This window comes from Papio anubis, chromosome 12 (genome assembly GCF_008728515.1).
Source record: "Papio anubis isolate 15944 chromosome 12, Panubis1.0, whole genome shotgun sequence".
NCBI lineage: Eukaryota > Metazoa > Chordata > Mammalia > Primates > Cercopithecidae > Papio > Papio anubis.
In genome coordinates, this window is record NC_044987.1 from 77839796 (window position 1) to 77855425 (window position 15630).

A 15630-nucleotide genomic window follows, 5' to 3' on the forward strand; every position below is an offset into this window, starting at 1 on the left:
AATAATCTAAGCTATAAAAAATGCTTCATATCTAATGTACTGAAACAAGTTAACATAAAAAGATATTTATAAACTAAGGTTCTCTACAAATCAAAAGGATTATACTATTATCTCAATGAGAAATAGGGTGACAAATAGCACTATTCCTATTTTATTGATAATGCCCAAACCAAAACAGAGAGCTTCACCAGATTTAGTGTGCTTTGCTTATGGATTAAAGACCTTTTATCATTTAGGTTTCTAACGCCAAACATTTTATTATATTGCAGTTACATTAATGACAAATACATTTTAATAAATCAAAACCACACAACTGGAACCTGAATAGTGTGTATCAATGAGAAAAACAGTGGAAATAATGCTTTTTGGGGTAGGGGACAACATCTACATCAGACCTCAGGATGGTTACAAGTTATCAGAAAATATAACAGAAAAATAAACTTCACAAGATTCTGTATTCATTCAGGAACTCAGCAAATCTCTTTAATAGTGAACTTCTATATACCAAGCCCTCTTCTGGATGTTGAATGTGTGGGTAGGGGGTTGGAGGGGTGATTTGTGGTGGTGGCAGCAAATTGGTAAGGATAGGCCTGGCTGATCCATGCACAGGAAATAGGCCGCGGGCAAATCCTAAGACAGGAGACCAGTAGGAGATGAGGTCAGAAAAGTAATGGGGAAGAAGGCAGGATCATGTACAGCCTTCTGGGCCCAAGAACTTTGGACTGAACTCTGAGTGAAACAGGAAGTCGCCTGAAGGTTTTGAGCAGAGGAGTAATACGATTTATTTATATTTTATTAGGATCACTCTAGCTGCTGTGCAAAAAAGAGAGATGTAGGGGGACAAGGAGAGAAGCAGAGAAATCTTGTGGAAGGCTTTTGAATTAAATTAGATGAGACATAAAGGTAACCTGGATCAGCACTGGATATGATCAGATTCTAGATATATTTTGAAGACAAGAGGATTTCCTGATGAGGAGTCAAGGATGACTCCGAAGAGTACAGAGTAGGTAACAATGGAGACGGAGATGGGGCAGGTGTTAGAAAGATTGAGAATTCGGTTTTGGTTGTGTTGAGTTTGAGATGACTATTAAGAATCCAAGGGGAGATACTGAAAAGGCAGTTGGATATAAGAATCTGGAGTTCAAGAGAGAGGTATAGGTTAGAGACATAAATTTGAGAACTGGGGGCACAGAGATGGTATTTAAAGCTATGAGACTGGTGGAAATTATCAGGAGAGTGAGACTACACAGTGCCAACGACTAACCCGGGGTCACACCAATGTTAAGAAAAATGGAAGAACTTGCAGAGGAGACTAAGTATGAGTACCTATGAGAGAGGAAGAAAATCAAGTGAGCATGGTGTTTTGGAAAATGAGAGGAAAGTGTATCAAGGAGGAAATAACCAACTGTGTGAAATGCTGCTGATAGGACAAGATGAGGATAGTAACTATCCATTGGATGTAACCTCAAAAAGGTTATTGGTAATCATGACCAGTTTTAGCAAAATGGTATGAGAAAAAGTCCAAAAGGAGGAGGTTTAAAAGAGAAAGGGAGAAGAGGTATTGAAGATAACAAAGACAGTTGTTTCAAGGAGTTATTCAGAGAAGAATAAAGATACCCAATAGTGGTGGCAGGAAAAGTGGAATACAGAAGAGGATTCTTTTTTAAATTTTTTTTTCCCCCAGATGGAGTCCCGCTCCATTGCCCAGGCTGGAGTGTAGTTGCCTGATCTCAGCTCACTGCAACCTCTGCCTCCAGGGTTCAAGCAATTCTCCTGCCTCAGCTTCTTGAATAGCTAGGATTATAGGCATGCACCACCACGCCTGGCTAATTTTTTGTATTTTAAGTAGAGACGGGGTTTCACCATGTTGGCCAGGCTGGTCTCAACTCCTCACCTCATGATCCGCCCACCTCGGCCTCCCAAAGTGCTGGGATTACAGGCATGAGCCACTGTGCCTGGCCTAAAAAAATTGTTTAGATACATAATATTTGTACATATTTATGTGGGTAACATGATATTTTGTTCCCTGCACAGAATGTAATGATCAAGTGAGGGTATTTAGGGTATCCATCACCTTGAGTATTTATCATTTCCATGTGGTGGGAACATTTTAAGCCTTCTAGCTATTTTGAAATAGACAATACATTGTTAACTATAGTCACTCTACTTTGCTAACAAACATTAGAACTTATTCCTTCTATCTAACTGTATATTTGTACTCATTAAACAACCTTTCTTCATAAGCCCTATCCCACCCACACACAATTCTTAAGTCTCTGGTGTCTATCATTCTACTGTCTACCTCCAGGAGATCAAGATTTTTAGCTCCCACATGAGAACATTTGATATTTGTCTTTCTGTGCCTAGATTATTTCCAATTCCATCCATGTTGCTACAATGACATGTTTTCATTCTTTTTTAATGGCTGAATAGTATTCCATTGTGTACATATACCTCATTGTCCTTATCCATTCATCTGCTGATAAATACTTAGGTTCACTCCATATTTTAGCTAGTATGAATACTGTTGCTATAATAATGGGAGTACAGGTATTCCTTTAATATACTGATTTCCTTTCCTTTGGATAAATACCCAGGAGTGGGATTGCTGAACTGTCTGGTAGTTCTAATTTTAGTTTTTTTACAAATCGCCATACTGTTTTCCATGGTGGCTTTAATTTACATTCCCACCAACACTGTATGTCACCTTTTCTTCTCATCCTCACTAGCATTTGTTATTTTTCATTTTTTTCTCTTTTTAATAACGGCCATTCAAACTCTCAGGAGATTATATTTCTTTGTAGTTTTTATCTGCATTTTCCTGATGATGAGTGATATTGAGGATTTTTTCATATACCTGTTGGCCATTTGTATATCTTCCTTTAAGAAATGTCTATTCATGTTCCTTGCCCACCTTTTAATGGTTTTTTGTTTTACTGTTGAGTGGTTTGAATACCTTGCATATTTATTAGTCCCTTGTCAGATGGGTACTTTGCAAATATTTTCTCCCACTCAACAGGTTGTCTCTTTACTTTGTTGACTATCTCCTTTGTTGTGCAGAAGCTTTTTTTTTGAAACAAGGTCTCGCTCTGTTGCCCAGGGTGGAGTGCAGTGGCACAATCTCGGCTCACTGCAACCTCCACCGCCTAGGTTCAAGTGATTCTCTTGCCTCAGCCTCCCGAGTAGCTGGGATTACATAGGTGTACCACCATGCCCAGATTTTTGCATTTTTAGTTTTTAGGAGAGACAGGGTTTTACCATGTTGACCAGGCTGGTTTTGAACCCCTCACCTCAAATGATTCACCGGCCTCAGCCTCCCAAAGTGCTGGGATTACAGGCGTGAGCCACTGCACCTGGCCCAGAAACTTTTTAATTTAGTATCATCTCAGTAGTCTATTTTTGTTGACTTTGCTTTTGAGATATTAACTATAAAATGGTTGTCTAGGCCAATGTCCTGAAGGGTTTCCCCTATGTCTTCTTCTAGTAGTTTTATAGTTTGGGTCTTACATTAAGTCTTTAATCCATCTCAAGTTGATTTCTGTATGTAGTGCAAGATAGGGGTCCAGTTTCATTCTTCTGCATATGGATATCCAGTTTTCCCACCATTTATGGACAATGATGTCTTTTTCCCAATGTATGTTCTTGGCACCTTTGTTGAAAATCAGTTGGCTGTAAATATGTGGATTTATTTCTAGGTTCTTTATTCTGTTCCATTGGTCTGCTTCTGTTTTTATACCAATACCATGCTGTTTTGGTTACTATAACCTTGTAATGTATTTTGAAGTCAGGTAGTATAATGCTTCCAGCTTTGTTCTTTTAGCTCAAGATCACTTTGGCTATTTGCCTTCTTTTTTGGTTCCACATAAATTTTGTGATAGCTTTTTCTATTTCTATGAACAATGACATTGGTATTTCAATAGAGATTGCACTGAATCTGCAGACTGCTTTGGGTAATACAGTCATTTTTACAATATTAATTCTTCATGGGCATGAGATGTTTTTCCATTTGTTTGTCTGAAGAGGAGGACTCTTTAAAGTTTTTTTAGGGCATGGTTCTGTGTGCTGATGAGTCATCCAGTAGAGAATAAAACTTGAGAGGAAGGAACTGCTAAAGTGATGCCCCAAGTACGTTAGAGGGGAGGTCTAGTGGATAAATCTGTTTTAGATAGAAGCAAAGATAACCAACTTATGGTAACAGGGAGAAGGCAGATATGGTGGTGCAAGGGGGAGATAGGCATAGATGAAGGTTGGACTCTAAAGAAATTCTCTTACTGCCTTAGTTTTCTCAGTTGAAGAAAATTATATTTCAGGTAATGTAATAAGCAAACACAAAAAGCAAAAACTACTGATCTTCAATAATTTGCCTTATTTCACCTGCTCATATTAACCCATTTTACTTTCTTCTCTTAATGATGGTGATCTGTTTGCACATATAACCAAGCTAGGAAAATGTATGTATCTGCCAATAGTTCTACACATGTTTGGCTCACAAATAAAACCATGTGATCAACAGAAAGGTTGATGAGTTAATCAGATTTATGTTCATGCCCTGGTAGAAGGTTCATTTACATGATAATAAGTCATTTACTTCAAGTTTAAGATTATAGTACACTATTATAGGTTTTCCTCTAAGAAGAAAGAGTAGTCCAAAATTTCACAAGTAAAATGTGGTTTTCACAACAGGGAGTTAGACTTTGCTTATATGGAGGAACACAAGTTTTCAAGGGGACTTACCAACAGTGGTCACAGGAGGCTGGGAAGGGTACTGAGAACTTGTTGTGGCAGGATATGGACCACCAGGTGGGTAAGGACAGCCTGGGTAACCACTAAAGACAAGGACAAAAAACATTTAACATTTAAGATGACCCAACGTTATAGTATTTTTTAAGAACCCCATTCAGGAAGTTAAGCTTGACATATGGTTATTTTACCAGTTGATGAATTTATAGTTTTAGAGCTGCAAGTGTTTATTCAATTAAAGTTCTATGGAAATTGTATTAATGACACTGGATTTACTCTTAAATGGTTAAATGCTCTTGCTTGGTCTCAGTTATATGAGTCTCACCTTCACAGCAGCGGAAACGTAACTAGAGTATTTCTTTCTTTTTTTTTTTTTTTGAGACAGAGTCTCGCTCTGTCACCCAGGCTGGAGTGCAGTAGCCAAATCTCAGCTCACTGCAAGCTCCGCCTCCCAGGTTTATGCCATTCTCCTGCCTCAGCCTCCCGAGTAGCTGGGACTACAGGCGCCTGCCACCTCGCCTAGCTAGTTTTTTGTATTTTTAGTAGAGACGGGGTTTCACCGTGTTAGCCAGGATGGTCTGGATCTCCTGACCTCGTGATCCGCCCGTCTTGGCCTCCCAAAGTGCTGGGATTACAGGCTTGAGCCACCGCGCCCGGCCTGTAACGAGAGTATTTCTAAGGACAATCCAACAGCATCAGAAGCAACAAGTAATTTGTGAGAGAACTTTTCTGATTTCTCAGTCTGTGGGAAAATGATACTATTTAATTTTTACCTGTGGCTTATTGGTAACCTTTGAGGATATTTAACCCGAAAACAGTTTTCTTTTCCTCTTTTGGTAACATTCATACTAACCTCGTCTTTAACTAGTTTAAAAAAAACCTTTTTTCTCGCTTTCTGGACAGTTTCTGTCATTCATGTGTTCATATCAAAGTCAGAGGAACTTTCCTTAGAGGTATTCTACTCCAATCACCCTTGCAACAATCTCTTACCTATATACATCATTTATAACATCCCTGCCAAATGGTCATCTTTCTCTATTTAACATTAAACATCATTTCAATATAATTTATAAATAGGAGTCCTAAATTTGCATTTTGGAAGATCACTCAACTATTTGGAGACTCCTAAAACTCAAATATTTGAGAACTTCTAACATTTTTCCCCTCAAGCTTCTCTTCTTCAGGTTAAATATTCTTTTTTTTTTGAGACGGAGTCTCGCCCTGTTGCCCAGGCTGGAGTGCAGTGGTGTGATCTCAGCTCACTGCAAGCTCCACCTCCTGGGTTCACGCCATTCTCCCGCCTCAGCCTCCAGAGTAGCTGGGACTACAGGCGCCCAACACCACGCCCGGCTAATTTTTTGTATTTTTAGTACAGACGGGGTTTCACTGTGTTAGCCAGGATGGTCTCAATCTCCTGACATTGTGATCCGCCCACCTTGGCCTCCCAAAGTGCTGGGATTACAGGTGTGAGCCACCGTGCCTGGCCCTAAATATTCTTAATTCCTTTAACCATTTGTCTCAGGACATGATTTTTCAGATCTAATTGCTTTCCTCTGAATGCTTACTTGTCAGCGTTTCCCTTACAAAGAAGAAGAAAATTAGAATAGGATGATTACTAGCTGCCTGGTTAGTTGGACAATAAATCTCAATTAATCTTACTTTACCTACAATTGTCAATTCTATGACATTTGCCTTTTACAAGCTCATTAAAATTACTGATTAAAAAGAGCCAGCCCAGACTGAGTGCAACGGGTCACACCTGTAATCCTAGCATTTTGGGAGGCTGAGGCAGGTGGATCACTTGAGTCCAGGAGTCCAAGGCAAGCCTAGACAACATGGCGAAACCATCGCTACAAAAATAGAAAAATTAGCCAGGTGTGGTGGCACACATCTGTAGTCCCAGCTACTCGGAAGGCTGAGGTTGAAAGATCACCTGAGCCCAGGAGGTCGAGGCTACAGTAGCTGAGATTATGCTACTCCACTCCAGCCTGGGCGATACAGTGAAGCCCCTGTCTCAAAAAAACAAACAAACAAAAAACAAAACAAAACAAAACAAAAAAAACCTAGCCTAGAGCACTGGAGCAAGAGCTCCTTTTGAGTTTATGGTCAATAATCCTCTTTCAATGCAGTGGTTCAAACATTCTCCTATTTGTATTATCAGCTTCCACTTTATAACTTGTCCTCAACAAAGTTTTATATATGACTTGCTGAAGATTCAATGTAATCATGGTACTTCTCTTATATATCAGTGTAAGAGCAAAATCAGGGGACCAAAAAAAAGCATTTTTGTTCCTAGTGGACATACGCTGGAGGCTACTAAACACAGTTTTTACTAGCAATTATTCAGTAGAAAGACTTGTAATTTCAAGGCTTCAGGTAGGATTCCATTTCTAGAACTTAATCAGAAATTTTAGGGCCTCAAGAAATCTAAAATGTATAACCTGCTTATATATTACTACCAAAGGAATCTTTCTCTATTGTCCCTGACAAATGTTCTTCTAATCTCTGCTTACCTATCCAAAGTGACAGAATGCTTATTACCTTCCAAAAAGTTGTGAAATTAAGACAACCCAGAAAAGAAGTTAATTGCTAAATTAACTTTCAAAATCCTAGATATTATATATGTACATATATATATTTACCTATGATGTGTTCAGAAATCTGGCTGCATTTATCCATAAGGATTATGACTGGGTTATATGAAACTAAGAAGAGTTAGAAGACTGAAATTTCCTTGCTAATTGTTAGAGCAGCTGGAAGTCTCATCTTGGCATCAGTATATGCCAATCTTTTTTTTTTTTTTTTGAGACAGGTTCTCACTCTGTTGCCCAGGCTGGAGTACAGTGGTGCAATTATGGCTCACTGCATCCTCGATCTGTAGCTTCAAGTGATCCTTCCACCTCACCCTCCCAAGTAGCTGGGACTACAGGTTCACACCACCGTGCCTGGCTAATCTTAATTTTTTTTGTAGAGATGAGGTCTACTATGTTGCCCAGGCTGGTCTCTAACTTCTGGGCTTAAGCGATCTTCCTACCTCAGCCTCCCAAAGTGCTGAGTGGAATTTTAAGTTAGCCCAAAGACCACCTTTGGAGAGTACTCCTAGATTACCACTGAAACAAGTATACATTTAAAACATGGGTTAGTAATTATCATTGACTTTCTAGTGTGTTATTAACAGACTGATTTCATTGTTAATTTAATTTAGTTACCTACGTTATTACTAAATGGATAATAAAGGTTGATAGTACAGGTAGTCTATGAATTAAATTTAGTTACCTATGTTATTACTAAATGGATAATAAAGGTTGACAGTACAGGCAGTCTATGAATTAAATATGACGTGACAAGTTTGACCCCATTATCTGAACTATTGATTCCTGCAATGTATAGAAAAGATAGGTTGTGCGGTTTTGTTTGAGACAGAGTCCTTGCTCTGTTGCCCAGGGTGGAAGGTAATGGCGCAATCTTGGCTCACTGCAACCTCCACCTCCTGGGTTCAAGCAATTCTCCTACCTCAGCCTCCCAAAGAGCTGGGATTACAGGCATGTGCCACCACGCCTAGCTAATTTTTTATTTTTAGTAGAGATGGAGTTTCACTGTGTTGGCCAGGCTGGTCTTGAACTCCTGACCTCAGGACCTCAGGTGATCTGCCTGCATTGGCCTCCCAAAGTGCTGGGATTACAGGTGTGAGCTACCACACCCGGCCTTATTGCTAGAATTTTAAGGTGTGTGTGTATAGTTTGAAAGGAGTTTCTTTCAATCTAGAGAAAGGCAGCTCCTGGGCTGTATTTTTATTTTACAGAGGAAAGAAATGGAGTGAGTAATGACGATGATCTCAATTGGTTTTTGACCTTGAAGTCCTTGTTATTTCCCTTTTAAGAAATTTGTATATCTAGTATAGATAGCTGAAATATTAATGGAATGTTAGTTACAATGAATTCAGCCAAGGAGAAAAATATTTTATAATACTCTCTTTAAAAAAAAAAAAAAAAAGACATAGGCTAGGCGTGGCAGCTCACACCTGTAATCCCAGCACTTCAGGAGGCTGAGGCAGGCGGATCACAAGGTCAGGAGTTCGAGACCAGCCTGGTCAACATGGTGAAATCCTGTCTCTACTAAAAATACAAAAATTAGCCAGGCGTGGTGGCGCATGCCTGTAGTCCCAACTGCTAGGGAGGCTGAGGCAGGAGAATCACTTGAACCCGGGAGCTGAGACTGCACCACTGTACTCCAGCCCAGGCAACAGAGAAAGATTCCGTCTCAAAAAAATAAATAAATAAATAAATTCCAGCAATAAACCAAATTTTATCTTCCACTAAATTGCAACTAAATTTATTTATTTATTTATTTATTTATTTATTTATTTATTTATTTATTTTATTTTATTTTTTTTTTTTGAGACGGAGTCTCGCTCTGTCTCCCAGGCTGGAGTGCAGTGGCCGGATCTCAGCTCACTGCAAGCTCCGCCTCCCGGGTTCACGCCATTCTCCGGCCTCAGCCTCCCAGTAGCTGGGACTACAGGCCACCTCGGCCTCCGGCTAGTTTTTCTATTTCTAATAGAGACGGGTTTCACCGTGTTAGCCAGGACGGTCTCGACCTCTGACCTCATGATCCCGCCTGCCTCGGCCTCCCAAAGTGCTGGGATTACAGGCTGGAGCCGCCTGGCCGCTCTTTTTTTTTTTTTTTTTTTTGAGACGGAGTCTCGCTGCTGTCGCTTCAGGCTGGAGTGCAGTGCCGGATCTCGCCCACTGCAAGCTTCCGCCTCCCCGGGTTCACGCTTATTCTCCTGCCTTCAGCCTCTCCCGAGGAGCTGGGACCACAGGCGCCGCCACCTCGCCCGGCTATTTTTTGTATTTCTTAGTAGAGACGGGGTTTCACCGTGTTAGCCAGGATGGTCTCGATCTCCTGACCTCGTGATCCGCCCACCTCGGCCTCCCAAAGTGCTGGGATTACAGGCTTGAGCCACCGCGCCCGGCCACAACTAAATTTATTTTAAAGCCCTAATTAGCAAATTATTTTGATTCTAGATCTAATAGAAGAATTTGTAATACAATTATTCAAAAGATAACTTTTCATTACCTGGGATTGGGAGGGTATCCGGATGGGTATGGAGAGATTCCACCTGGCATGCCTGGCATGTAGGAAGCTAAAAACAATTTTTTCACATTGTAAAAATAATATACAAGGCCTGAATATGTAGGCTACCGAAGATATACATCACACTGTCAATACACAGCAAAATTTCACACAGTTAAAAAATCCAATTCTCAGCACCAAAACAAAACAAATACCTTACCCTTTCATAATCCTCAAATCATTAAACATGAATTACAATACTTACGACAACCCCAACCGAAAGAACTGACAAACAGGTCAACCTGGTCAGCTTTTAAAGTTCTCAAGAAGTCTATAACCTGAGATAAGAGCAGGTTTAATTTCAAATTTAGAGGAAGGTAACTCTGGCCTTCTTTGGTCCAAAGTTAACTTCTTAGAGAGTAACTTCTTTATTATATCTAATAAATCTTTTGATATTTCTTTTGTAACTGTTGACCAGTTTTAGTACAGCTGATTTTGTTGGCTTGTTTGAAGACTTTAAGAGACTTCAAATTACTATGAGAAGTCCTATACAAAATTTACATTATCCAGACTGTTAAAAACTAGTCTAGGTGACAGAGTGAGACCCTATCTCAAAATAAAGAAACAAAACAAAAGCTCAGAAATACTAGGGATAAAAGGTTAAAATCCAGCAAGCTTAAAGAATACTTTATATATTCTTTAAAGAGAACATGAATGCCAAAGAACTAAGATCAGTGGTGCCAAGAGGCTAATCAACATAGAGGAAGAAAAAGAGAAGTTAATCTTGACCTTAACTGACAAAGAAAAGAATAAAGAATCAGCTCTAGAGTGTTTAATGTGACTTACAGTGACTGAGTACAAAACTGAATTGCAACAGTGACAATAGTATGGTCTCTTTCTTGAATACTGCACTTCCAATGTAAATGTAAAACTCAAAGAAATTAGGGGGAAAAAATGTTGCAGGCCGGCCGCAGTGGCTCACGCCTGTAATCCCAGCACTTTGGGAGGCTGAGGCGGATTACCTGAGGTCAGGAGTTCGAGACCAGCCTGGCCAAAATGGCGAAACCCTGACTCTACTAAAAATACAAAAATTAGCCGGGCATGGTGGTGGGGGCCTGTAATCCCAGCTACTCAGGAGGCTAAGGCTCAAGAATCACTTGAACCCAGGAGGTGGAGGTTGCAGTCAGCCCAGATCATACCACTGCACTCCAGCCTGGGTGACAGAGCAAGACTCTGTCTCAAAAAAAAAAAAAAAAAAAAAAAGTTGCTTAAGAGACTACCTGAGTTTCTGAAAAGGTTACTTTTGTCATAGCGGTCACTCGCTATATTATCTGAGCAAATAAACAAAGGTAACAAGACTAGGAAATATTTGGTATCTTTTTTTTTTTTTTTATATGAAGTCTTGCTCTGTCACCCAGGCTGGAGTGCAGTAACGCAATGTCAGCTCACCACAACGTCTGCCTCAGCCTCCCGAGTAGCTGGGACTACAGGCATGCACCACCACATACCTAATTTTTGTATTTTTAGTAGAGACAGGGTTTCGTCATGTTGGCCAAGCTGGTCTTGAACTCCTGACCTCAGGTGATCCACCCCGCACCTCGGCCTCCCAAAGTGCTGGGGCTACAGTCATGAGCTACCACACCCAGCCAAATATTTAGTATTTCAAATTTAAGCAAGATACTCTACTCTCGGGCACTAGAGTCAACAGAATTTAATAAGATAAAAACAAATTTCTGATCCACAAGAATTACCAGTATCTTTACTAAAAGAAATAGTAATCCTAAAATCAAGCTTATTCTGGGAAGGTAGGGAAGGAAAGAGAAATGGGTTAAAAAATTATTTCTGTTAAATTCCCATTCGGCTTATAAACCAAGATGTTCCTCAGGAAAGAATGGATTAAAAAGGAAAAAGTATAATTTTCAGCAGAAGAAAAATGAAAGCACATATAATTTGTCTTGTAAGATAAACAAGTTCAGTTAATTATAACCTTAAAGAAAATTTACCAAAAAAAGAAAAAAAAGAAGTCACAGCTCAAAACACAATGAAATCAATACAGATTTAGCAATTTCAAACTAAGTACAACCAACTCACAATTATTCAGAGTGATTTTTAAGTATCAGTAAGAATTATTCAAGATAACACAGATAATATATTCCAATTAGGGGAGAAGCGATACTGTCTCCATGCTCCCACCACTCCACACGAGGTAAAATCATGAATTGGCTGTACGAAAGAGAAGAAAGCTAAGAGCTAGATGTCCAATTGTGTATACCCAGAATAGCTAAATGTGAATGCTTCAGTTGACTTTAATCCTTATCTACAACTCTGATTTTGTAGTTGCAAACAGAAAGGAGAGGTCAGACTACCTTTCAAGTTATATGTGCTTCCAAGCTGATCAAATAAGGCTATTCTGCAGCATGCATAATTTTAAAAATTCTAGCTCTATTCTACACTTTCTCCTCCATTTTGGAATCCAGCACAACCATTCTTAGATTTCTACCTACAAATGGAAGCCCAAATGCCAGTCTTTGGTGGGAATCTGTACATGCAGATGTGGGGCCTCAGAATACTTCCAAAAAATCCACTAGCTTGGTAAGCTAAAAAGCAAAGAGGTCATTAATTTTTCTTTTTTTTTTCTTTTTTTTTTTTTAACAAAGGTTTCTGTTCTCTTTTGTTTATGTGAGTTTTAAAGTAAAATCTCAATTCTACTTACTATTTGGTGGCCCCGTTGCCTGGTATGGTGGATAGGATGCCGAAATAGGACGAGAGAAGACTGGAGGTTCATCTCCAAATACCACAATCATGACCTGAATAAGCCCCAACAAGTCTGACTGTGGCTAAAAAATGAAAAAAAATTCAAGTCAGCTATAGAGTCGCTTTTCAGTAAAAAGAAAAAGGTTGGCCATTTCTCATTGGTTTTCAACTCAGCTTGACAATTTTCTTTGTAGGAAAGAATTTCATTTAATTAATTTATTTTAATAGAGTTAGATGGTTTTAAACATGATGTGCAGCAAGGTTCTTGCTTCAAGTATATAAAAATAGCACTAGTTAAAGCAGCATATTGCAAAATTCATAGTTTTGTTCTTCATTTGACTCCACAGAACAAAAATTTATTTTATTGCCACTACACAATTTATTATAAGTATACTGATACAAACTTAGGGATGAATATGAGCAACAGTCACAATATTATTTAAGGTCATTAAAAGACATCAATGATATCTTGGAAATACGTGTTCTTAAAATTAATTTTTATTAAAGATATTATGAACTCTGAAATTACAGGTAGATTATAGCCAAGTGAGGTGGTTCACACCTGTAATCCCAGCGCTTTGGGAAGCCAAGATGGGTGAACTGCTTGAGGCCAGGAGTTTGAGACCAGCTGGGCCAACATGGCAAAATCCCATCTCTACTAAAAACACAAAAATTAGACGGGGGTGGTGGTGTGTGCCTGTGGTCCCAGTTACTCAGGAAGCTGAAGCAAGAGAATCGCTTAAACCCCAGAGGCAGAGGTTGCAGTGAGCTGAGATTGCACCACTGCCCACTGCCCTCCAGCCTGGGTGACATAGCAAGACTCTGTCTCCAAAAAAAAAAAAAAAAAACGAAAAAAGAAAAGCAAAACTTATACGTAGATTCTAGCTTAGAAATTGCTAGACTGTAGTACAAAAGGGGTGAATTGTTAAAGGTGTTAAAAGATCTTTCCTTCTAACAACAATGACAAAGAGACTGCCTATTTTTTCGTAAGAGTTATTAAGATTTTCTCTCAAATACCTATTGACCGCTGGTCAGTGGTGGTGGCTTACACCCGTAATCCCAGCACTTTGGGAGGCCAAGGCAGGAGGATCAAATAAGGCTATTTCGCAGCATGCATAATTTTAAAAATTCTAGCTCTATTCCAGCACTTTCCTCTCCATTTTGGAATCCAGCTTGAGCTCAGGAGTTTGAGACCAGCCTGGTCTCTACAAAAAAATAAAAAACTGTATGTGGTGGCATGTGCCTGTAGTCCTAACTACTCAGGAGGCTGCAGTGGGAGAATCACCTGATCCAGGAAAGTTGAGGCTGCAGTGAGCCATGATTGTGCCACTGCACTCCAGCCTGGGTTAGAGTGAGACCCTGTTTCAAAAAAACAAAAACAAAACCCAACAACAACAACAAAACAACAAAAGAAATATCTACCAACCACTAATTAAACTGTGCTAGTCAAAGTTGCTCAAAATGGCTTGATGATTCTTCTTTTACTCCTTAATCTATTTTGTGTGTATCTAATCTCACACACTTCATTCGTAAGTTCACTGAGTTCTGAAGAATTACTCAATCACCTTGATAGGCTAACCATCTTCACAGAAGCTACTTTTTACATCCCCCTTCCCCCACACAAGGTCTTACCATGTTGCCCAGCTTAGACTTGAACTCAACAATCTTCCTGCCTCAGTTTCCCTAGTTGGGATTACAGGATTAGGACTGGCACTTCCTTTAATACTCCTGACAGAAGACTTCGGGGGCAGTTTTCACCTTTTCCAAAGAACCAAACTCACCTCATTTGTCCAATTTTAACCTAACTTATGGAAGATGACAATGAATAACATTTCTTAAAGCTTTCTGTGAAAACTTGTTGATCTCTGCTGTTCCAGTATTTTTCTTGTGTTGCCTGTAAATTTATATACTGAGACTCGGGGTGTTACAAGCACAATATCTGTGCAGCACTCACAGATACTGTGGCTGATGTGTGTGAGGATGGCCCCTGAGACTACACACTTTCTCAATTTTTCGGCCCAACAAAATTCCTTAACTAAATCATAGCCTCATGTAAGCCTCACGCATGTAGGTGATAATTCACATCCCAAAAACTTTCTTTTAAAGTATACATTTCAGTGGCTTTTATTATTTCACAACACTATGCAACCATTACCACCATCTAATTCCAGAATATTTTCATTATCCCAAAAAGAAACCCTGTACTCATTAGTAGTCACTTCCCATTTTCCTTTTCCCACAGCCCTTTAGCAACCACTAATCTACTTTCCGTCTCTATGGATTTGCTTTCCTGAATGTTTCATATAAATGAAATCATACAATATATGGCCTCTTGTGCTTGGCTTCTTTCACTTGGCATAATGTTTTCAGAGTTCGTTAATGTTGTAGTATGAATCAATTCTTCACACATTCTTACAGTTTTGTCAAGGTAAGTTTTAATTATCACACCATTCCTTTTGCACTAAATTCTTTGAAGAAAAAAATTAATATCTATGTTAATATCTACTTCCAGGCCAATTATAAAGCAACAGGTTAAGAATTCAAACTGAGGCTAGGCATAATGGCGCACACCTGTAATCCCAGCACTTTGGGAGGCTGAGGCGAGCGGATCACCTGAAGTCAAGAGTTCGAGACCAGACTGGCCAAGGTGGTTTTAGCCCTGTCTCTACTAAAAATACAAAAATTAGCCAGGTGTGGTGGTGGGGGCCTGTAATCCCAGCTACTCAGGAGGCTGAGGCAGTCTCTACTCTACTGAGTCCAGTCTGCTACTAAACCCATCTACTGAGTTCTTAATCTCTGTTATTCTATTTTTCATTTTTAAGATTTCCACTTTCTCTTTAATAAAATTTACCATTTTGTCCTCTATTTTCTTGAACACACTGATCACAACCATTTTTAAGTCTGTGTCTGATAACTAAGTTACTCGTGTGTTTGTAGCAGTGGAGTGGAAAGATGTCCTGTTTCTATTGTCTTTTTTTCCTCTTGGTTCTCTTTCTTGGTGTACTTGATAAATATAAATTGTATACTAGATATTGTGAAAAATTATAGAGGGTCTATATA

The 15630-nt window shown here is 39.3% G+C and overlaps 1 protein-coding gene across 3 annotated transcripts in view; it reads right to left on the reverse strand.

Moving 5' to 3' along the window:
* TSG101 (tumor susceptibility 101) overlaps positions 1–15630 on the reverse strand; it is a 52156-nt gene that overhangs the window by 21475 nt on the left and 15051 nt on the right. For all 3 annotated transcript variants that reach the window (XM_003910148.3, XM_009186452.2, XM_031653364.1), the window contains 3 exons: positions 12530–12653; positions 9820–9886; positions 4735–4826 (listed from right to left, as the gene is read on the reverse strand). In XM_003910148.3, the coding sequence (XP_003910197.1) occupies positions 4735–4826; positions 9820–9886; positions 12530–12653 (283 nt within the window). The remainder of the gene's footprint in view (positions 1–4734; positions 4827–9819; positions 9887–12529; positions 12654–15630) is intronic.